Source organism: Tupaia chinensis, unplaced genomic scaffold (genome assembly GCF_000334495.1).
Source record: "Tupaia chinensis unplaced genomic scaffold, TupChi_1.0 Scaffold000248_1, whole genome shotgun sequence".
NCBI classification, from domain to species: Eukaryota; Metazoa; Chordata; class Mammalia; order Scandentia; family Tupaiidae; genus Tupaia; species Tupaia belangeri.
Genome location: NW_006159726.1, coordinates 257,331 through 282,452, shown reverse-complemented (window position 1 = coordinate 282,452; position 25,122 = coordinate 257,331). Strand labels below are relative to the sequence as shown.

Genomic DNA, 25,122 nt, shown 5'->3' with positions numbered 1-25,122 from the left:
TATATATCCACACACATACATACATACATACATACATAACAGCTACTGTGTTCATACCAAATAATGCTTTTTAATTTTTTTTTTGTCTTTGCAACATTTGGTAGCTGACCTAAGTTTTATTCTTAGTGAGTGAGGGTTCTAGTTGATGAAATACAATTTTGTTGAATCTGTTGAAATACAGTACTTAACTCTTGTTGATCAAAATTATTTCTCTTGATAAAAGAAAGATGTTTGGGGACATTCATATAGAAGTTTTCATTATGAATATCAATTATCAAGTTTGTCCAGCAGTTATAAAAATTGCATCTCTTTTTAGATGTTTGTTTCACAGATAGGAATGCACTTAGTGGTTTGTTTGTTTGTTTATTTATAATGGTCTGTACTCTGGCTGTTTGTTGCTTTTAATGCCAAAAATTTGTGGAGGCTCTGAAAATTTAAATATACTTTTGTCAGAATATTTTTTTAAGAAAAGTTCAAAGAGATTCACATATCATTTTTTAACTTAAAGATTTTATACCAGGACTTGTCTTTGCATAATTAATTTATGTGTCGGGTTTAATACTGATAAACTAGATGTCATATATCACCCAGTGTTCTTGGTAATTTGGATTCTTAAAAAATAGTGTTGTACATTGATATTAACATGTATTCTGGGTAGGCTTATGTGATACTTTTATAAGTGGATACTGTAATATATTAGTGCTTTAATATTGCATAAGGAATTAAATAAATTCTACACATATATTATCACATTCTAAAAGGATAATTGAATTTTAGAGATGAACACAGGCACTTAAGTATAATGATTACTGAAGAATCAGTAAAGGCAGATGGTTTTACCCTCTGATACTTCTCATTGTGTGTTTTTTTTTTTTTTTTTTGGTTGGTTTTGTTTTGAAAGTTAAAGTCTGATTTTGAGATAAGCAGCAATACACTGACATTAATATCATTGGACTTTTTGCATTTTATAAGAGAATAATAACCTATTCAAACTGTTATATAATTATAGTACTTTCTGTTTACTTGAAGAGTTAAAAATCTAAAGCTTTTGCATATAAATAAAAATCTGTAGACTAACTTAATAAATTCCTTTTCAAATTTTCTATTTTCAACTATCTCAAGAAAATAACTCAGTCTAACCCACCCAGTTGTCAGCAGTAATTGGAAGTAATTCTTATTGTTTAACTAGTATGTTTTGTTTGTATGCATAGTTTCATCATTGTGTTAGACCTTCCATACTCGAAAAATATTTTAAGATACTTTTATGTTATTCTAAATTTAGTGCATTAATTTTCTCACTCTACTTTTGCAGCATTTTCAGTTAGCTTTGGTTGACTGTAACCCCTGCACTTTGTCCAATGCTGAAAGTAAGTATTATTAAGTACCTTTGTTTTCTACATGTATTCAGATCTTTTTGTGGCACTAGTAATAATAATAATAATGTAAATGATAAATTTTACATAACTTTTTTCTTCAGTTGAGTATAGCTGTGTTGGTTGTCTTGGCTACTTGGATAAATAGAACATATGAGACCAAATATTGTAAATAACCTGTGTGTAAAATAGGCCAGTGAAGTGAGTTGTTGAATTAAAATGATCTTCACTAATAAACAAGACTGATTTTGATTGTGCATTAATTATATTGTAGATGACTTTGGGGGGACTAAACACAGGGTTTGCTAGTCTTTTAGGAAAAATGAGTACCCAAATATTGTTATGTAGTAGCTCACTAATTTCTGCTGTGTGGTATTAAGATTACTGGTAATTATGAAGATATACTTTGACTTTTTTTTTTTTTTTTTTGGAGAGATTTTCACTGTAGGGCGCGTGCGCTCGCCAGACAGACAGAGAGAGACATAGAGACAGAAAGCGAGAAATCACCCCCCAGGGGGGATGGTCACGCCGCAATCCCTTCTCCTCCATTCTCCTCTCGGGATCTTGGGCCCGCACGCACACGCGCCCGGCGTGAGTTTTTTAAGCCACTGGGTCCGGGACACGAACCGCGGTCGACTACGTGGGAGTCCAGCGACATAGCCATTACGCTAACTGCTGGTTCCCTACTTTGACTTTTTATAGTTTTATACATCATATACAAAGTTAGAGGTGCCAATTTTTTCACTTAATTAAATTACAATGTGTTTGTGAGGCATGTTCTGATATAGTAGTTTTCTTCAATGAAGTATTTTCTGCTTCCATGCAGATTTCTTTCCAAAAGCAGAATGGGTTGATTATAATGTGTTTATGTTTAAGTATATATTGGAATGTTGGTTTATTGAGTATACTTTGAAGTATCTAATAAAAAGTTTTAAGACTATTGATTGACTTTAGACTGATTTTCTTAAAAATTTTCTTACTTGAAAAATAAAATTTTAATTAGAGCATAAGAAAAACTGAACAATTAAATGAAAAATTTAGGTCATTTAAAAGATTGAAAATTTTAGAAGACAGTATTTTGTTGTAAATTACTTTTTAAAAGACAGTAGAGGAATGGGTTGGTGAAAAGCAGTCTCAGCTTCTAAGGAAATTGTTCAATCAGTGAAAAAAGATTGCTGTTTTCTTTAAATGAAACTCAGGATTTGTTACTGATCAGGGTATTTATTTGCAGAGTCAATGGTGAAAAGGTAACAAATGTAATATTTTACAATTACTATGATAAGGTTAGATTTGAAAGATCACATTGACTTATTTATGAAGTGTTAATATATGCTTGTTTTTTTTAAATAATTATTTTATTCTACTTTATTTATATATTTATTTTTATTTGACCAGAGAGGGACAGAGAGAGAGAGAGAGAGAGAGATAAAGCACTTGAACCATGGTCAGACATATGGGAGTCCAGTGCCCTTAATGACCACGCCACCTGCTGGCTGCAATATATGCTTGTTTCTTAATTATATATTCCAGGTTATATAAACCTATCTAGAATATAGATCATCCTTAAAATCCTTTTAAAATCAGTTTATGGAAATAAGTAGCTGATACTGTTACTCTGTTTATTACTGTCTAGTACCTTAAAGCTAACTTTAGTAACTATTTGTCAGTTTGAATGATGACTTTTGAGTGATATTTCATAATTGTTAAAATAAATATTTTCATAAATTCTCATTTTATTCTACTCCATGGAGGTTAACTCTCAATTATTTATCATTACTCTTAAAAAGAAAACACCTACAGAGGTAGAACGAGGGCCAAAGGGCAAAAAACTTTAATTTTGAATTTGATGAGAACATTCTGAACCATCATGAATACATCTTCTAGTCTACTCGGTCTCTCTTTATGTTAATTATTGAGAAAGGAAATAGGTGGGAAGGTGACCATCAACAGTTTTGCCAAAGATCGAGCATTCCCTGGGATTTTTAGTGCTGAAAGCACTCTAATGGGAAGATATGTGCTTTATTTAGAAACTTTAGGCTATTTTAGTTCATTTGATTTGGGTTGTTTATTTTAGATGGCCTATGTGATTGTTCAAGAACCATAATAAAGCCAGGTATATCACAGAGCACTAACAAATGTAGAGTACCAACTTTGAGCCAGTATTGCTATTTTAAAACAGGCTCCTTACTGTCTTTAAGAAGCTTATTTCTCTTTGAATTTTATATGTCATCACTGATTTGTGTATACTATAGACATTGACAGTTTTTTAAATCCTTCCATGCTACGTTGTAATACCACAAAATCAGAAATATAAGTTATAAAATGTAAAGTGAGCCTTTAAAAATTACTCTCTGAGATAGTTTATGGTACCCTTCATTTAATAGTTAACAAATAGAGTCATCTGGTTGCCTGGTGGCTAAGGCAGCTGGATCCCACATGGCTGACTGTGAGGTTCGAATCCTGAACTCGGCTGAGTGGGTATGTGCCCAAAATCTGGAAAGGAAGGAGAAGGGATTGCAGCATGACTGCTCCCCATGGTGGGGTGCTTTCTCATTCCTTACGCCCTCTGGCTGTTCAGGTGCCCTCTGACGAGTTAAAAAAAAAAAAAGGCAGATATATTTACTGCTACTAGAGTTATTTAAGAGGGGTTAGTTACAGTTTATGGCTTAGGAAGTAGGATCATAGGAATGTGTCACTTTTCATGATTGACTCAGTATAAAAATGGTTTCTTCTAGTATTAATCTATTTTGTTAATTTTTAAAATAATATATTATTTTCCAAATAAAGTTTAATTTCACAATTTTTTTTATGACAGTCTTTGTTAAACATTTCTACCTCTAATTGAGATTTGCTAAGTGGAGCTTTTTCTTAGTTGTATGATTATACTCTACTTTCAAGAGGACTCTTTGTTATTTGCCATCACATGAGTGTGCTAGCCAGAATAAGAAGGAAAGTGAGAAATCACCTCCCAGGGAGACTGCCAGATTGCAATTCCTTCTCCATCTTCCTCTTGGGATTCTGGGCACACATGCACATGACTCTCTGATTTTCAGGCTGACAAGTCCAGGTCTCAAACCAAGGTAGTCCATGTGGGAATCCAGCCCTTAATCACTATACCACTTGCTGGCCTCTGAAAAGGACTTTGTAAGAATTTAAATATATGATGGTTTTCATACTACAAAAGGTGACACTGAATTTAGTAACTCATGGGATAATTAGATCATTTTCCTAGGGCCTAAGACTGAGCCTGAAGAAAGTTTGGGATGATAGTATTAGAATGTTAGCTACCTGCTAATAGTTTTTTCCTTGATACCTTTATTAGAGGAGTAAGAAGATCAGGGAATGGGCATAGATTTTTTTCCATCTCTTCCTCGTTTCTTATCCTGTAAGGGTCTCCCTTTAACGAGCTAGTGAGGTGAGATTTGGACTGGAGCTCTTAAGGAGAGCTACATTGGAATAGTGGAGAAGGAAGAAAGCCCTCAACCCATGTAGGTAAAGGGTATGTGTGTGTGTGTGTGTGTGTGTGTGTAAACTTTTTTGGTGTGATGTTCATCTTCTAAAGGTGATATTTTTATTCTGTTTCATATCTAATGAGTTAATGTCTGACATGAGGAGACTTCACAAGGCTCATGGGAAATGGAATTAATGTACAAGTTTATTTTGGTGTAAAAATTTTTTGAAATCCATGCATGTATTTTTCAAAAGACCCATTTTCTGTGTGGACTTTTTGAAGATCTCTTATATTTAACTTATGGAGGAATATAGTACTTTTGGTCCAAAAAGTTGTTTGATTTTAAAGTTTATTATGTTTTTTTGCTAATCTTGCTCTTATGATGAATAACTTGTAGTTATATAGTTTAGTTGTCCACAAGTGTTGATCTTGGAAATAGACATCAGAATCCCTTGCAGAAATGAACGAAATGGCAGCTTTCCGGGCCTTGCCCAAGGTTTCTGAATTGTAATATTTTTAGAGAGAGAGATTTTTGCTATAGGGTGCATGTTGCTTGCCCGAGAGACAGAGACACAGAAAGTGAGAAATCACCTCTCCCCCCTCCCCCCATGGGGGAGGATAGCCACCCTGTAATCCATTCTCCTCTCGGGATTTTAGGCACACATGCACCCTGTGTGAGTTTCAAGAAGCTGGATCTTTTACTCCCAACTGAAGTGGGACACACGGGAGTCCAGTGCCTTCCTTAAGCGCTACACCACCTGCTGCCCCTATGAATTTTAATCTTAGGAATCTGTATCCTTAACAAGCCTCCCAGGTGAATCTTAACAGCTATGGAATCAGTGAGAAATTGATGATAGCTGTGACCTTGTCTAAACATCCACATAAACTGTTTGCATACCATTTTGAAATGCTTCTAGACTCCTTGATATATACAACTATGAAATCCAGGTAAATAGAAGAAAAGACAGATTTATCATTTAGAGGTGAAAATTACAGTATAATAACTACTATTAAGTTTTGATTTCTAGTTCATTATTGCTCTTTTGAATCATTCACATACTGGTGATAGCATATCAGGAAGAATTGAAAAATATAAGCGGAAACATTGTTTGTTAATTTGCTCTTCAGTATATGCTTGTTAATCTGGGAACTGTTTACTATTCTCACCTTCCAAATGGTTTGATTTTTTTTTTCCTTAAGTGATAAAGTTGATCTAATTTTAAAGAGCTGAAAGAGAAAAACAAATAATCTGCTTTGTGTGTTATTAATAGTATTTTCTTGGTCTATGACTTTTTTATAAATGTTTTTTATATGAAATGTGGTTTAAGAAAAAATTAGGGTTTTTTTTTTCTTCAATAAGCTTTTTATTAATATTATCTTTACTGTATTTTTTGACTTGGAACTCAGTTTTTAAAAACCATGTTTGGAAACATATAAAGGTTTTCTCTGCTTACTGTTGACATTTTTAGCTTTGTAAGGTGTATACTCACTTGCTACAGATTTTAATGTTAGTTTTATTGACAAATTTTATCTGATCAGTAGTGACTACATGTGGTTTCTTATCATGTTTGTGTTCTTTAGTATGTTTAGTATATTCTATTTTATTTTAAAAAAGTCATGTTCCTCTATTGCTTAAGTCTATATAGTATAGACTGTTTACGTTTTAGATTTTATGTCATTCTTAATTTATTCCAAACTCTGCTGTATTATTGATTTTTTATTTTCTGTTCTCCTTTACAGTTCAATTTCACATTGCCCACTTATATGAAACCCAGGTAAGTGTTTTAAATTAACATCTTTGTAACAGAAACAAAAATTACCTATATTATGCTTTAATGAAATCTGTTACATACATTTAATTTAATGAGGTCTGGGCATTACCTCATATACAGTTTATGTTTTATACTTGGTAAATGTGATCAAGGTGTTTATTTATTTATTTAAGTGAAACAGTTATTATTACACAGAGTACTTAATATCTACAAAGGATTTTTTATTTAACACAATATACCTCTGAACTTGATTCAAATAACTGATTTTTCTTATCCCTGATGCAAAATGTCTTGTTTTCTTTTTAAAATGGTTTTTGTAATGTATTGTTTTCAAATAATTTATTTTCCTTTTTCTAAAGATTCATATAGCTCTTTTCTGTGTTACCATTTTAAAGACATATTAGTGTCACCTCTTGATATTGTTACCATTACTTTCATGGCTGTTTTATTTTTAAAAGCTTTTCCAGTTTAACTTTAGAACATTTTTGTGTGTGTGGCAGATTTTGCTTAGTTGTATGATTAAAAAAGCATAACATTCATTTTGGGCAGTAGTATGGAAAATAAGGAATATATGTTAATTCTCACTAGTTGGTAAAGCTTAAAAATACAGGACTTCTCCCTTTCCATTCTATTATTAAAATGGTGGTTACTTTTGAATAGATATTCCAAAATGAAAGGGCCTAGAAGAATACACAGCAAAAAAGCCTTCTCTCTCCCATTCCCTTCCTGAAAGCCACTAGTGTTACCATTGGTTTTTGTATCCCTCTAGAGAAACTTGGTTTATACATACCAAGTCCATATAGATGTTTATACAATATTTCCCATTTTATTTTATTCAAATGATAGCTAATTATGTATTTTCTCTTCTGATCTCAGTTTAATTAACTTAATATTATATCTTGGAAAATATTCTATATCAGTACATCTAGATCTGCATTATATTCCTTTGCACAGGTTTACTGTAATTTAAATACTCCTTGAGGAATGGTTACCAATAATATTATGAACATTGTTTATAAAAATTTTTACTTTCTTTTTGAACATTATCAAGCAGTAATTTATTACTAAAACACTATAAACAGATCTTATTTGTATGTTATACAAATACAGAAATTCTAAATAAAGAAAAATAAATTTCAGCTTTTAGTAATTATGTAATGAATGTATAGGACTGAATTCATAAATTCAGTGATGAATAGATAAAAATCAGTGGAAGGAAAATGAACAGTATTGTGAGAAAGTTAATAAGGAAGATTTAGATAAAGAAATTGACAGTGGAGAAGACAGAAAAACAGTAGAACTAATTAATAGGTCAGAATCTTAGTATTCTGAAAAGATTAACAAAAACTACTTGATTAAAGGGATAAAAGGGAGAGAAAGCAAGATCCACAAAATAACATAACTATGGATTCAGAAGAAGTTAAAATAATCATGACAGGGACCAGCAGTTAGCATAATGGCTATGTCGCTGGACTCCCACATAGTCGACCGCGGTTTGCGTCCCAGCCCCGGTGGCTTAAAACTCACGCCGGGCGAGTGTGCATGCGTGCCCGCCCAAGATCCTGAGAGAAGAACGGAGGAGAAGGGATTGCACCAGCCCCCCTGGGTGGTGATTTCTCTCTTTCTGTCTCTCTGTCTGTCTGCCAAGCGCACGCACCCTATGGCAAAAACCTCTCAAAAAAAAAAAAATCATGAGAATACTTTATAGACATATATGCAAATGAATTTTAAAATACAATAAAAAGGACTATCTCCCAGGGAAATACAGATTAACAAAATTAACCTCATTAGAATGTTTATAGATTGACTTTTTTTTTTTTTTTTTTTTTTTTTAAGGGTTTTTTGTATAAGACGTGTGTGCGCTGGACAGAGAGAGACAGGGAGACAGAAAGTGAGAAATCACCCCCCAGTGGGGATGGCCACGCCGCAATCCCCTCTCCTCCATTCTCCTCTCGGGATCCTGGGCACGCACGCACACGCGCTCCACGTGAGTTTAAGCCACCGGGTCCAGGACTCGAACCGCGGTTGACTACATAGGAGTTCAGCAACACAGTCATTACGCTAACTGCTGGTCCCAAAGATGCTATCTTAAATTCTGGAGGCTAAGATGGATTTATTAATAAATGGTCCTGGCACCAGTAGGTAGTTTTGGAAGAAGATAAAATTAGACCAATAGCTCAAATAATTCACAGGAATAAACTCTAAACGAATTAGAGTCAAAATGAAAAAATGTTATGTTGCAAGCACTAGCAGAAAATATTTTGAAATTCTCTTTAAACCTGATGTAGGAAAAGACTTTCTAATTATGTCTCAAAATTCAGAGATATAATAATGACCAGTTAGTATAAACAAAGTAAAAATAATTTCTGCTTGGCAAAACATAAATTCAAAGGCAACATGTACTATACACTGACAAAGGCTGATTATCTCTAACATGTAACATACTCAAAATTTCAGGGACATATGAAACCCTGCTGGAAAAATTGAGAAAGGGACTTAGACACTTCAGAAAAAAGATACAGTCCTTAAGCATACCGGAAAAGTGTTTAGACTTATTCAGAGTTACAGAAGTATAACTTAAAGCAACATTAAAGTACAATCTTTTACCTGTCAGAATTTTGAAAATTAAAAATGGCTGTGGAGAATTAGGTACTGTCATACATTGTGGGAATGTAAACTGGTACAACCTTTCTTGATATCATTTAGCAGTAATCTGACCAAACAGTATATGCACTTTTGACTCAACAATTCTGCATCTAGGAATCTATCCTGACAGCACATCTCCAAAATTTTTAAAATATATAGGCACAAGGACATCATTGCAGCATTGTTTGCAATTGCAAAATATTGGAAACAACTTAAATGCTCATATAGAGGAGAATGGTTTATTAACTATAGTGCATTCATGCAATGGTGTGCTGTTCTGCCTTAGAATGAGGAAGATTTATGTGAACTGTCATGAAATGATTGTACTGTTAAGTGGGTAAAAATGCAAAGTGCAAAAGAATATAGCTTTGTGAAAGAAAGAAAATATACATGAGTAATAGGTGCCGTTTGTGTCTAAAATGCTGAAAGGGGGACCAGCAGTTGGCATAATGGCAATGTCTCTGGACTCCCATGTAGTTGACCGCAGTTTGAGTCCGGGACCCAGTAGCTTAAACTCACGCTGGGGGTGTGTGTGTGCCCAAGATCCTGAGAGGAGAATGGAGAAGAAGGGATTGCAGGGTGGCCATACCCCCTGGGGGGGGGATTTCTCGCTTACTGTCTCTCTGTGGTGAGCGCACGCTCCCTATAGCAAAAACCTCTTAAAAAAGAAAGAAAGAAATACTGAAAGGAATAAACAAAACAATGAGGTTGGTTACCTACAGGTAGAGGCTGTGAATGGGGTAATAGAGATGAAGCAGGAGTAAAACTTAGCTCTGAGTACATTAATTCCTCCATATCTTTGAGGGATTGGTTCTAGGACTGCCATAGATACTCAGATCCTTCATGGAGTAGTATTTGCAAAGAAATTACCCATGTCTTCAGTATAGTTTCAATCATCTCTAGATTATTTAAAATACCTAATGCAAGGTAAACACTGTGTAAATAGTTATGCTGTATTGCTTAGGTAATATTAACAAGGGGAAAAAAGTCTATACTTGTTAAATGTATACATAACCAACCCATTTTTTTTTTCTTGGAATGCTTTTACTCTGTGGTTGGCAGAACCCTTAGATGCAGAATCTGTAGATATGGAGGACTGACTGTATATACTTTTATTAGGGGAGGGGAGTTACCATTTATGTATTTATTTGTTGTGATTTTCAATCCAATGTTGTCCGGGACTTGAACCACAGTCGGTCATATAGGAATCCAGTGACTTAACTACCATGCCACCTGCTGGCCCCAAATGTATGTACTTTTTGTATCTCTCTCACTGATAGAATGTAGTAATGTTTTATATACCCCAAAATTAAAGAATTGAGATCAACCAGGATGTTTGCCAACCAAAAGTAGAATATAAACAATAACAAATGAATCTAACTCTGTTACAAATGAATAACCTTATGCTGAAAGGGGATGGAATTAAAAAAAAAAACTAACATAAATAACTTTGGAGAACAGTTATTTTCCCTCTATAGTGTAAAACTAGAGCTAAAAAGAGCTGTAAACAAATCCTGCACTGTATTTAGTTTCTCATGGAAGGATGGATGAGAAATTCTGTAATTACTTCATATGAGCATGAGGAATAGACAAATAAGTAAATGTATTATGGATAATGACAACCATATCTGTCACTGTCAGAATTTACAAATAAGGAAAGAAGAAAAACTATACTGAACTCTGGTGTTGGATTGGAATTAAAGATATCAGTGTGAATTTATGATCATTGTATTGATAATTATAGATAGTTGGATAGAAATAGATACACTACTGTGCACGTGCGTGCGTGTGTGTGTATACACACATATATAAATATATTTCCTAGCTTAGTTTGTCGGGAGGGACTAGCAACAATGACTATTTCTAGCAGCAGTGAACACGCTAGCACCTGGATCTTAATGTGGGTGTTTATAGGACCTAGGCAGGGAAACTGCAAGGTAAGCTTTGGAACATCTTGTGATACTGGAAAGTAAGGAAGTATGCAAAAAAAATTTTGCAAGCATGTCAGTGGGACATAGGAGCCAATTTGAACAGTTGGGATTCTTTATAACCAAAAACTAGTACAAGTTTAGAAACAAATAGTTACTGTAATAAAGCAAAGTTGAAAATAAAATGTTATTAGTTCATACCAGTGTGAATTAATAATCGAATAAATGGGGAGAAGAGATACCTCTTATTGTAGAATTTCAATGAATGTATGAGCAATAATGGATATTATCTTCCTGTAAGGTACTTGCTAATTGCAAAGGAACATTATTTGGAATAACTAGCTAGTCCTTTTTGTAAGTGTCAGTGTAATGAACGTCAAAGACCTGAGGATCTGTCCCAGATTGGAAGAAAGTAAGGAGGTGTGCAAAATAGTGCGGGATCTTGGATTGGATCCTGGGCCAGAAAAAATATATTAGTGGGTCAGTTGTTGAGATTAGAATAAACAATATACATTAGTTAATAGTATTTTATCAATGTTAATTCTTTTGGTATTCTCTGAAGCTCTGTTATTGTTATGTCATGCTGATATAATAATCCTTCATCGTTTTGAGGTGTTTCCCTATCTGTAGTAATCTCTCTTGATACAAACCTGGGACCTTTCCCATGTGGGTTTAGATGCGTTACTGCTTTGCCACTGCCTACTCCGTTGAAGCCTACTTTAATCTTCTATTAATCACTACTACTTTCTAATGCTGTTTACATAGTATCCCCCTCCCCCCTTTTTCAAATTGCTCGTTGTCTTTATCTTACTTAGTTTTGGCTCTTCTGTAAATCTATTTTGGCAGTCTCTTTTTTAAAATATAATATCTTCCATGAGATACAGAAAGAGAGGGAAAGATAGGCACTCCCAACAATGTCGTAACACCCAGTCTACCCCAGCCAGCCAAGGTCACAGGGATGTACTTTTGTGCCCTGTGTGTGCACAAGGAGACCTCAGGACATGGACCGAGAAATTCCCAAATGACTTCAGCTTTGTGGAACATTGTGCTACTGTTGGACCACTGTAACAGGTCTCTGATAGTTTGTTGTTGTTGTTTGTTTTCATTGAGTATCTAGTCAGTTTATATTTAAATTTATTATCAGTATGATTGGATAAGGTTGTCACTGTTGTATCTTTTGTATTGTGTTTTTCTCTTTCAAGGTTTTTCTCTTTATATTTGGTTTTCAAGAAATTGTTCTGTGCCCAGAAAATTTTTTTTTATAATTGCAGTAATATGTTGCTTAACAATTCAGATATGTTTTGAGAAATACAATTGTTAGGTGATTCTGTTATTTTAAGAACATTAGTGAGTACTTACAGAAACCTAGATGGTACAATCTACTACATACCTAGGCTATGTTGTAAGACTTACTGCTTTTAGACTGCAAACCTGTACAGCATATTACTGTAGTGAATATTGTAGGCAACTGTAACAAAATGGTAAGTATTTATGTATTTAAATGTGGAAAAGATACAGTAAAAATATAGTATAAAACATAAAAAGTGCTACACCTGAATAGACACTTCCCATGAATGGAAACTACAGGACTGGAAGTTGCTCTGAGTGAGTCAGTGAGTAGCAAGTGAATGAGAAGGCATAGGAAACTACTCTACTATAGTTTTTCTAAATACTATATATTTAGGCTACACTAAATTCATTTAAAATGTTTTCTTTCTTTGGGCCAGCCTTGTGGCCTAGTGATTGAGGGAGCTGTATCTCACATGAACAACCACATAGTTCGAATCCTGGTCCTGGAAGCTTGAAAAACTTGTCTGGTGCATGTGTGCACATTCCCCAAATCCCAAGAGAATGAAGAACTGGAGAAGAAGGGGTTGTGGTGTGACCATGTACCATTGGGGGTGTGCTTTCTCCCTCTTCTTCTCTCTCTGTCTCTCTGGCAAGCACATATGGCCTCTGGCAAAATATTTTTTAAAGAAAACTCTTCAATAATAAATTAACTTTACTGTAACTTTTTTATTTTACAAATATGAAAATTTTTAAACTTTTTGACTCATAATAGCACTTAGCTTAAAACACAAATTGTACAAGGTGTAAAAAATGTTTTCTTATTCTATAAGCTTTTCTGTTTTCAAACTCAATTTTAAAACAAAACAGCACAACAACTAAACAGGGCTAGCAGGTAGTGTGGTGGTTTAGGTGTTGGATTCCACATGGCCAACTGTGTGGTTTGAGTCCTGGACTTGGCCACTTGAAAAATCACTCCAGGTGCACATGGTGTATGCATGCCAAAAATTCTGAGACTAGAATGGAGGAGAAGGGACCTGCAGCCTGGCTGTCCTCGCTGGGGAGTGCTTTCTCACTTTCCCTCTCTCTGTCACACTCTCTCTCTCTCTGTGTCTCTTTGGCAAACGCCCTATAGCATAATTTATTAAGAAATGTTTTTTTAAAGCAATTTTGATAAAACTAGACATAAACATACACCTAGGCTACAAATTTAGGGCAGTCATTATCACTTTTTTCCAGCCACCTCCACATTTTGTTCCACTGGAAGGCCATGATGAATTAAAGAACCCAAGATTAAATTAAATTAAAGCACAGGAAAAAATGATACTGACAGAATAGTGGATTATATGAGGCTGCTGCTGGTGTAACAAGGCAAATTGTTTTGCTGTAAACATTTTTAAAGAAAAAATAAATAGAAGGAGTATACTCTTAAAAATGATCAAAGTATAGGATAGCAAATACATAAACCAATAACATAGTTGTTTATTATCATTCCAAGTATTATGCAATATAAATAATTGTAATTGCTGTACTGTTAGTATGACGGGCAGTGCAAGTGCAGTAAGTTTTTCATAGCAGGATCACCACAATCACATGAGTAGTGCTTTGCAATATGCAATTACTACAACCACAGCATCACTAGGCAATGGGAATTTTTCAGCTCCATTATACTCTTATGGGACAACCTACATCTGTGTCATTTATTATGACAAAGATGTTATATGGTACATGATTTTATGGTGCTTGTAGGTTTGTTGGTCTTTGGAATTTAGGATTTGATGTCTTTCATCAGTCTTGGAAAATTCCCAGCCCCACCGTTTTGTCATTTTCTGCTTGATTTTTTTCTGTCCTGGACTTAAGTTACATATATGTTAGATTATCAATTATTGTCTGGAACATCTTGGATGCCTCTTTCTTTTTTTTTGCTTCAGTTTGGATACTACTTTCTATTGACTTGTTTTCAAAGTCACTGATGACTGTTCTCGTTTTTCAGAGAGTTTTTTGTTTGTTTGTTTGTTTGTTTGTTTTGCTCTAGGGTGCATGCACTTGCCAGAGACAGAAAGCTGCAGTCCCTTCTCCACTCTCCTCTTTGGATATTGGACACTCATGCAGACATGCATAGCATGAATTTCAAGGCTGTGGATTTGGGATTCCAACCATGGTTGGCCATGTGGGATTCCAATGATGTAACCATTATGCCATCTGCTGGTCCCCAGATGACTTTTCAAAAAGCTCTCTAATCTGCTATTCAGTCCATCTAGTGATTTTCATTTTTGAATTTCAGATTAGTACTTTTCTGTTGTAGAATTTCCTTCCATTTCTCTCTTTCTCTCTCTTTTGGTAGAGAGAGTTTTTTGCTTTAGGGCATGTGTGCTCCTTGGAAAGACAGACAGAAAGCGAGAAATCACACCCCCCTGGGTTGGGGAGGATGGCCACCCCACCATCCCTTCTCCTCTATTCTCTTCTCAGATTTTGGCATGCATGCATGTATACCCTCCCAGCATGAGTTTCAAGCCTCCGGGTCTGGTTGGCCATGTGAGAGTCCAGTGATAATACCATTATGCCATCTGCTGGTCCCCATTTTTCTCTTTTATTTCTCTTTCTGTGGTATGATTCTGTTTAATCATTTGATTATGTTTTTCTGTGAACATTGTTAAAATAGTTACTTTAAAATGATCTGCAGATTTCAACATCTGCATAATTTCACAGTTGGTTTTCATTGCTTTTCTTTTGACTGTACGTAAAATTTACCTGATCCTTTTTTTTTTTTCCCAAGAGTTTTTTTTCACTATAGGGCATGTGCGCTAGCCAGACAGACAAACAGAGACAGAGAGACAGAAAGCGAGAAATCAACCCCCAGGGGGGATGGTCACGCCGCAATCCCTTCTCCTCCATTCTCCTCTCGGGATCTTGGGCACGCACGCACACGCGCCCGGCGTGAGTTTTAAGCCACCGGGTCTGGGACGTGAACCGCGGTCAACTACGTGGGAGTCCAGCGACATAACCATTACGTTAACTGCTGGTGCCCAGCCTGGCGTGAGTTTTAAGCCGCTGGGTCCAGGACGCGAACCGTGGTCGACTACGTGGGAATCCAGCGACATAGCCATTATGCTACCTGATTCTTCTTAAGTCTCATAATTTTATCCTGCATATCATGAATAATACATTGTAGAGAGTGACTTACATTTTTCTGAAGATAGATATTTTTGCTTCATTACTTCATTTTGTTCAATCTATACTCCAAACTTGATCACCCCTATGATGGGCAATGGCTGAAACACCACCTCAGTTCTTTCAGGGTGCTTGACATGTGTTTTGTTCATGTATAGTTCATTGCTCAACTAGACATTTGGTCAGGATTTATATGCAGAATTTAATGTTTCCTCTCTGTGATGCTCTCCTTGCTGGCATTTCTCCCTTCACTTCTAACTTTTGTGGTAGCTTCAAAATCTGTCCCTTGATTCTTCAGTCTGATAAGATTGTTGATTTCTATTTGGATTCTAGTGAATCAGGCACCAATTTAAGCTGGTCTTCAAGTGAAAATTCAAGAAAAAAAGATGTTACTTAATTCAGTATCATTTTTTTCCTCTAAATGTTAACTTTCCTCTGCTTTCAGCCAAATTTTGGTCTCTCTCCAGTGCTGATAATTGACCTTAATATTTTATTTAGAATTTAAAGCTGTCAATGGAATGCTTCTCCAACATTACCAGAGGCATGACTTACCCTGAATACTGAACACTGTTAAAGATAAATTCGAGCTCTCCTTTCCTTTTTCTTTTTCCTTTCTTTTTAATTTACCAGAGGGCAAATGCATTCACTGTGGGGAGGGAGAAGAAAGAGAATGTAAGAAATTACTCCCTATGTGGGATGGTCACACCACAATCTCTTCTCCATTTCTCCCAACTTTTAGAGTTTGGACATGCATGCACATGTGCCCAGCAAGTCTTTCAAGGCAAGGTGTCAGGTCTGGACTCAAACCACACATTTGACCATGTGGGACCCAGCTGCATTTAACCACCTTGCCACTGGCTGGCTTTCATGTTGCTTATTATATGTTATTTTAAATTTCCACTTAATATTTTATTACAAGCATCCATCATATTAAATGTTTACATTTGCCTAGTGACATAGACCTAGGTTGCCCCCCACCTCCATGAGACAACAGAAAGCGCCATTGAGAACATAACCTATGAGAAGGTTTCTTTACTTCATACACACACGTATATATATATATATATATATACACACACACACACACATCTTTTTAATTATTTTCACAGCTCTTTACCTCAGTTGGTTCTTAGAACAGCTCTCTCTTTTCATCACTGTTTTATTTCCATCTCTGTTTTATTTCTAATATATTTATGTTAATTTGCCAGAGGGCATGTGCATTCTCTGGAGAAAAATAAAGAGGGAGAGGGAAAATAAGAAAGTGCCACCCTTCTATGGGATTGGTCACACTGCAATCCCTTCTCCTCCATTTCTCCCTTCTTTCAGAATTTTGGGCACACACACACATGTGCCTGGCCTACTTTTCAGGCCACTAGGTTTGAGAGACAAATCACGCAGTCAGCCATGTGGAATCCAGCCATCTTGATCACCATGCCACCATGGTAATCATTATTTTATTAAAGTTGACTCATCGGGACCAGCAGTTGGTGGTAATGGCTATGTTGCTGGACTCCCATGTAGTCGACTGTGGTTCAAGTCCCGGACCTGGTGGCTTAAACTAATGCCAGGCATGTGTGCGTGTGTGCCCAAGATCCTGAGAGGAGAATGGAGGAGAAGGGATTGCAGGTGACCATCCCCTTGGGGGGTGATTTTTCTGTCTCTGTCTTTCTGGCAAGTGCATGCACCCTATAGCAAAAACCTCTCAAAAAAAAAAAAAAAAAAAAAAAAAAAAAAAGAAGTTGAATCATCGTTTGATTTGCCTGAGGCTTGCACAACTAGTTATATATTTGTATCTACCTTTTTTTGGTAAAGATTCATTTGCTCAGGTAGTTATATTACTAGTAGTAATATGAATAAAAGTCATTTCAATCCATTGTTCTACCAAATATGTGTTAAAGGTAATATTTATAATAATATTTTCTTTCTTTTTTTTTTGTCTTTTTCTTTTTGTCTTTATTACTGTGGCAATAATGGGTTTCAGTCACACTAGTACTTTCGAAATGAGAACTGTGGGTAAAATGGTTTCATTCAGAGATTTGCCTATGGAACCTTAAATACTACATTGTTATAAAGTATAAGAGTTTTGATACCTTTGTATGTTTTATAAATATTCCTGTAGGCTGTTTTATATACTATAAACTATATTTTTAAACTCAGAATTAATTTAATTTTACACTTTAGATTTTGTTTTAGTGTTCTTGAGATGTTTTCTTTTGTGTTTTCTTTTGTTGATTGAGTTGCTTGGGAACTTGGTATTTCTAGGCAAATTATATACTTGGAGGTAGAATACTTCTCAAGTTTCATAATGTTAGTAAATAAAATTGAGATTGTTTATATTATATAGGCCAAGATGATTTTCTTTTAAACCATTTAGAGTTGGCAAATTCTTAAAAGGTCATATTTTAATGATGCTTTGGTATAGTAAATGTTAGTTTTACTGGTGTCAGATACTTTGGAACTTGGCCTATTACTCATAGCTGTTTAGTGTTACACATGCAGAATTGGAATAATAATTTTTTCTTTCTGTTTTTTAAAATGCGCTAAATTATCATATTGTATAATTCTTAATATGTGAGCTAGATCTTTAAACATATCAATTTTGTCTGTAAATTTCTTTTTCTGCTCTTTAGAGGAAGTATCATTCCGCAAAGGAAGCTTATGAACAACTTTTGCAGACAGAAAACCTTTCTGCACAAGTAAAAGCAACTGTCTTACAACAGTTAGGTATGTAATATACATTTGGTGTATTACAAGTACTTCTCTATGTTTTTACATGCTGTGGGTGGCTCACATCTTCTTTTCTTTTTTCCTTACTTTGCTCAGTGTTGATCAGATTAATCGGAACCCAGTATATTTCTACACTCTGTCAAACATTGTCCATCTCACAGTCTCTCAGTATAATCATTTAATTTAGCGGGTCCTTTTAAATTCATAAAATTACTCCCTAGCGTTTAATCTATGGATGAAGTAGATTGAATACTTCCTTATATCAGATAAATGCTTAGCACTCAGTGAAGTTAAGTGATTTGTCTAAAGTCACTTAATGATTGGTAAACTTATTTTTATAGTTTTACCAATATGAAAATGTAAAATATATATATGTATGCATATGTATATAAAATATTATTTTTTCTAGAGGTGCTTGCCTTAGGGTGTATGCATTCACCAGAGAGACAGACAGACAGATAGAGACAGAGATAGTGAGAGGGAAAGTGAGAAATCACCCCCTTGGGGTTGGGGGACAGCCATGCCACAATACCTTTTCCATTCTTCTTGTGGGATCTTGGGCATGTGCCCGGCGTGATTTTCAAGTCACCGGGTCTGAGACTCTAACTGTGGTCAGCCTCCAATAATTTCTGTAAGCATGCAAGTCTATTCTAGTGTCAAACATGACAGAATATAGCCATTTTGCTATTATAAGAAGATAGTGTAGGAACTCCAAAACATTTAATTTTGTTGTTTAATTATTCAGTTACATTTCTTGTCTGTATTTAGTATTTGGGTTTATTTTTTCAGGGGTGTGTGTGTGCGTATGAGTGTGTATGCGTGGTCTGGGCATATCATTCTTTGTTTTAAAGAGAAATTTTTGCTATAGGGTGCATGTGCTCACGAGAGAAACACAATGAGAAATCATCTCTCGGGGAATGGCCATGCCGCAGTCACTTCTCTTTTCTCCTCTTGGGATTTTGGGCATGCATGCACATATACCTGGCATGCGTTTTAAGCTGTTGGATCTGGGACTTGAACTCTGGTCAATTGCATGGGAGTCCAGTAATATAATCATTATGCCATCTGCTGGTCTGCAAATCATTCTTTAATTTTTAACCAATATTATAGTAATGTGAATGTTGTTGTAATGTAGCTTTTTTTTTTTTTTAAATAAGTTTGAGGTCATTTGGGCTTATATTTTATCATTTACTTTTATGATATTTATATATATGATTGATTATACAAAATAAACATAATTGCTTTTATATAAAACCTCTGTTTTTTAATTTATTTAATTATCAGAGGAGGCATTCACTCACCAGAGGAGAGCACCTCCCAGTGGGGCATGGTGATATTATAGTCCCTTCTCCATTTCTCCACCTTATCAGGATTTGGGGAATGCATGCACATGTGCCTGGTGTGTTTTTCAAACTACCAGGACTGGAAATTGAACTACCATCAGCCATATGGGATCCAGCTCCTTAACCTCTAGGCTATGGGACCAGCCCTTTTGTTTTTAACTTTATCCATTAGAAACTTATTTGAATTGTCTCTACTTACTTTTTTTTTTTTTTTTTAAAGGTAATTGTCTCTACTTAATTTTTTTTTTTTTTTTTAAAGGACGATTTTTGCTGTAGAGCATGTGCACTCACCAGAGAGACAGAAAGCAAGAAATAACCTTCCCAGGGGGATGGCAGTGCCAGTATTCCTTCTCTTCCATTCTCCTCTCAGGATTTTGGGCATGTACGCACACACACCTGGCATGAGTTTTAAGCCACCAAGTCTGGGACTTGAACTGTTGGCAACTATGTGGGAGTCCACTGACGGAGTCATTGTGCCATCTGCTGATCCCTTTGCTTGATGGTCTTAAAAATAATAGAACACTTAAGTTTTTCATGTAAATATTTTCAAATCACTTTCTATAGGTTGGATGCATCATACTGTGGATCTTTTGGGAGACAAAGCCACCAAGGAAAGCTATGCTATTCAGTATCTTCAAAAGTCATTGGAAGCAGATCCTAATTCAGGCCAGTCCTGGTATTTTCTTGGAAGGTGAGACTTACCAAACATTTATGTTTTGTTTTCATTTATTCCAACCAGTTTTGGTTATCGCACTTTTATTTAACTTGAATTATTGCTAGTTTTTAAGACGTTTTATCTGGTATTGATTTTTAGGTGAAGTATTTATTTAAATACCTTTCCTTCTGGTTCCTAATTTCTTATATATATGTCCATTTAACAGAACAGATTATTTCTTATCTGCTTGATGACTGCTGGTAGTCAGTGGAACCTTTTCATTTATAATTTTGGTTAATAATAAATACCAGAATGTCCTTATTTTATAATAGTAGGTCTCAAATTACAGTTTCATTTGAAATCTTACAGTGAGAAAGTGAACACATTATTATTAGACTTGTTGGAATGTAGAAGTGACATGAAAATAGTTTTGTGCAACTCTATAACCTTTATACTTTTCATACATTGCATGTTTGAATTATGCTTAGGATTATCTGAAGTACACCTTTTGTGTACACATCTGATTATATTTTTAGACCATTTTTAGGTTGTGTTTTGGTTTCTAATTGGTTTTATCTTTCATGATAATGGTAGAATGATCAATGTACTAGGAGCCAAGAGATTTGGATTCAAGTCTTGGCTCAGCTACTGTTTGTAGAATCATAGATAATACAGTTAAACCGCTTGAGACTTCAGTTCCCTTTTCCCCTCCTTCCCCTGTCTTTACTCCTTTCTCTTTCCTTCCTATTTATTTATTATTTATTCCATTAGAGAGGCAGTTGTGGGAGGCAGTATGCGTCTCTTACAGGGGTCTTCATGCCATCATCTCACCCCTAATCTCAGCCAGCCCAGATCACTGGCACATGCATGCCAGTCCACTGTGCACAGGAACACCCCAGAAAGTGAATGTGGGACCTTCTCATATGGCCTTGCATCACAGAGCATTGTGTTACTGCTGCACTGCCACACGAGACTTTTTAACCTATTAGATAAGGGTATGGATTGTATTAAATCAGTGGTTCTCAGCGGGTGTTATTTTCCCCCCTTAGGGACATTTCACAGTGTCTGGAGACATTTTGGTTAGTTCAGCTATGGGGATTGCCAGTGGCATCTAGTAGGTAGAGTTCACGGATTCTGCTACACATCTTACAGTACACAGGACAGCCCGATAACACAAGATTTTGTGTGTAATCCATTTTTTTTTTACACAATTTTTAAGTAAATTTGTCATATAATTACATTAAGTTTTAATTGTATGGCTTCAGTTTTTCTTTAAATTTAGGTATGTTCGCTTGTATGAGAGAAAGTAATATTAACATATTTCCTTCCTTAACATTTTTGATTACTCATTAATAATGCACAGTAAAAATTGACTACAAAGGCACTTGCTCTTGGCAGGATTTTCTAATCCCATCTCCGTCTTCCAAAATAGCTTTAATTTGGGATGTTACTAAATAAAGCTTTCCATTTTTCTTCTATGGGAGTAGAACATGGATCTTATCATCTTTGCATTGCTTGTCTGACAATAGTGGCTATTCAATAAGTCAAATAAGCGAACTGATCCCATTTATACTTGGAACTAGCCCTACTGTTAGTGTTGTGGAGTGTGAGACTTTATACAGTGACCATAAAAGTGGTCTGGTACAGCAGAGTAAGGGAATGCCTAAGTCATTGCCTCTACCTTCAAGGTTTATGTAGGAAAATCTCTTTTTATGTTCTAGAAATTATTTTTCTTTTGACCTGAGATAAAGATTAGTAGTTTAATATACTATAGCATGAATGTCTTCTTAATGTAAATTTCAAATTTAAATTCTAGTTATATAAAATTAATGTATAATGTACCATTTCTGAAATTACTACTTAGTAATGCTATAATTTTCAGCTTCAGAGAACAGCGTTCCACACAAGATTTTTTCCAGTTAACTGATTTTACATTTTAAATCACTGAGATACTTTTACTTTAACCTTTTTGGTTAATTTTTCCTTTATTACAGTACACTTTCTTGACTTCTTAAATCAAGGCTACTTAATCATGATTTAATTCATTTTTGGATTCAAGATTATTTTAGACATTTGCTATTTTTCATCTGTAATAATATAATTTGATATCTTTTTTATCTTCTTTTACTGGCTTCTAGCTAGCTTCTAGACTATTTTATTTGTGAGAAAAATTTTAGAAACAAGTTATATTTAAAAAGTTATTAAAGCTTCAAGTGAAGACCTCAAGTGTCAGTAAGAAATTTTGATTTGATAACTATTTCTGAGGCTTTCTTTTTTTTCTTACCTTTGTATTCAAGTCTATGTTGAAAATTGTGCTCATCACTGGCATAAGTATATCAAAGTAGATTTGTAATGTGGTATCTTAAACTAGCACCAGTCATAGACTATGCTATCACAGAACTATAGAGTGTTAGAGTTGGGAGGGACTGAGGAGGCCACCTGTTTTTAACCTTGTAAACTCTGTCATGTTACAGATGTAGAAAGTAGGTTCAGAGGAGTGAATTGTTTTGTCCAAGGTCACACAGGTAATTGTATCAGAGCAGGAACTGGATTCGAAGTTCATCTGGGGCTTTTTTAATTAGACAAGGCTATCTCAAAGGAACCTTTATTAAATTTTATTAGAGAAAAAGTGGTCGGTGGTTGAACTAGGACATCTCTATTTGAGCATGTTGGTTTCCTACTTTGATTTTGTAGGAATGGAATGTGAAATGGTGGTTTTGAGAAGTATTGCTTATTTCTCTTAGTGGCTAAGCTATAAATATGGTATTTGGCTTTGAGTTAACCACAGAAGGAGCATATTTTCTTTTATCTGTTAAACATTTCTTTTCTCTCTGGTATCTGTCCCTGTTTGATATTGTTTCTAACCTTTTCTGATGAATTCTTCCTTCATAAAACAATTTACAGATATTCTCTGAAACTGCCTTCTCTGTCTCAGTCACTGATACTTCTTATATCACTCAGTCCACAAGATTATTGATTCTTTAGTCTTATTTTTACCTCCCCCTTGTTTGTGTCCTGTGTTTTTATAGCCTCTCTGCCATATGGACAAATTCCAAATCTAGATTTCCACACTTAAAGGTATCTTAAACTTCAGGACTATATCTCCTATTCTTTATCTAATATTTCTCATTTTAATGTCCTCACCTCTTATCAGAATCAGCATATTTCAAACCACTTCAGTTATGTTCTAACCTAAACCAGCTCCTCCTTTCACTTTTACCAAAAATAACACAATTTTTTTTAATATTTAATCAGATTTTAAAACTAAATTATAGCCCACTCCCCATATCAGTCAATCACAGTCTTTATCAGACTTTTGGTTTATTGTTTCTCCATCTTTTTTTCTTGTCATTTTTGTTGCAGTCATTCCAATTTTGACCTGTTCTAAACCAATGAGCGTAACCATCCTCCTTTTTACTGTCCGTGATCTATTTTCCTTTCAGTATATCTTTTACATTGTTAGCAGATCAACATTCCTATGAAGTTATTTTGTCATGCCCGTCCTCTTGTTAGAAAAACAAACTGCAGGGTATTCTTGGGTTGGATTTAAAATTCTCTACTTTTTGTAACTGCCTTCTTATATGGACATTAGGTTTTGTTCCTACTGTTCAGACACATTTGAAATGCTTCCTGTCTTCTCTCCCTGAATCAGTGGTTCTCATACTTTTATATTAGATGAGCCAGTAAAATTTTATTTATTTATTTATTTATTTATTTAGAGAGGTGTTTGCTATAGGGCGCATGTGCTCGCCAGAGAGAGACAGAAAGTGAGAAATCACACCCCCAGGGGGGATGGCCACGCCGCAATCCCTTCTCCTCCATTCTCCTCTCAGGATCTTGGGCACGCATGCACACGTGCCTGGCGTGAATTTAAGCCACCGGGTCTGGAACTCAAACCGCGGTCGACTACATGGGACTTCAGCGACATAGACATTACGCTAACTGCTGGTCCCAAGCCAGTAAAACTTTAAAGAATAATTATGAGGACCAAAGTGCAGTGTTTGGGCAAGTAAAGACATTTAAGCTTTTTCTTCTGTTTACTCTCATCCAAGGATATTTCAGAATAAGTGAATTATAGTTACAGATAATAGCTTATTGAAAAAAACTTTATGTCCACATGTATGTATGTGTGTGTGTATATACACATATATGTGTGTGTGTGTGTGTGTGTGTGTGTGTGTGTGTGTGTGTGTTTTTCTTGGCCAAATTTCCATATACTGGCTGATAATTATGAATTATTGATATAAATAATATTCAAATCTCTTACCCTTCCCTTTTTGCCTTTCTTAAATCCTGCAGTATATAGCGGTTTCTTGTATGCTAAATTCTTAGACTAATTATTTGTACCAACCATTTGATTTGGCGTCGTGACTTTTTAAGTTTTTATATTTTTTTCTGTGAGAAGTTTTTATTATAGGGTGCAAGTGCTCGTCAGAAAGACAGAGCGAGACAGAGAGACAGAAAGTGAGAAATCATCCCCCAAGGGTGGATGGCCACACCGCAATCCCTTCTCCTCCATTCTCCTCTTGGGATCTTGGGCACGCATGCACACGTGCCCAGTGTGAGTTTAAGCCACCGGGTCTGGGACTTGAACTGTGATTGACTACATGGGAGTCTAGCGACATAGCCCTTAGGCCATCTGCTGGTCCGGCATCGTGACATTTATAATGTGTCTTCAGTCCCTAACTAAATCATAAGCTTCTTTTTTTTTTTTTGGAGAGGGGTTTTTTTTTTTCCCACTATAGGGCGTGGGCGTTGCCCAGAAAGAG

The 25,122-nt window shown here is 35.3% G+C and overlaps 1 protein-coding gene across 6 annotated transcripts in view; it reads left to right on the top strand.

Annotated features, from left to right (window-relative positions):
• Positions 1-25,122, top strand: part of KDM6A (lysine demethylase 6A) — a gene marked incomplete at its 5' end in the record, with an annotated part of 161,607 nt that overhangs the window by 68,715 nt on the left and 67,770 nt on the right. For all 6 annotated transcript variants that reach the window (XM_027772012.1, XM_027772013.1, XM_027772010.1 and 3 more), the window contains 4 exon segments: positions 1,313-1,367; positions 6,565-6,599; positions 18,259-18,352; positions 20,263-20,389. In XM_027772012.1, coding sequence (XP_027627813.1) covers positions 1,313-1,367; positions 6,565-6,599; positions 18,259-18,352; positions 20,263-20,389 — 311 coding nt within the window.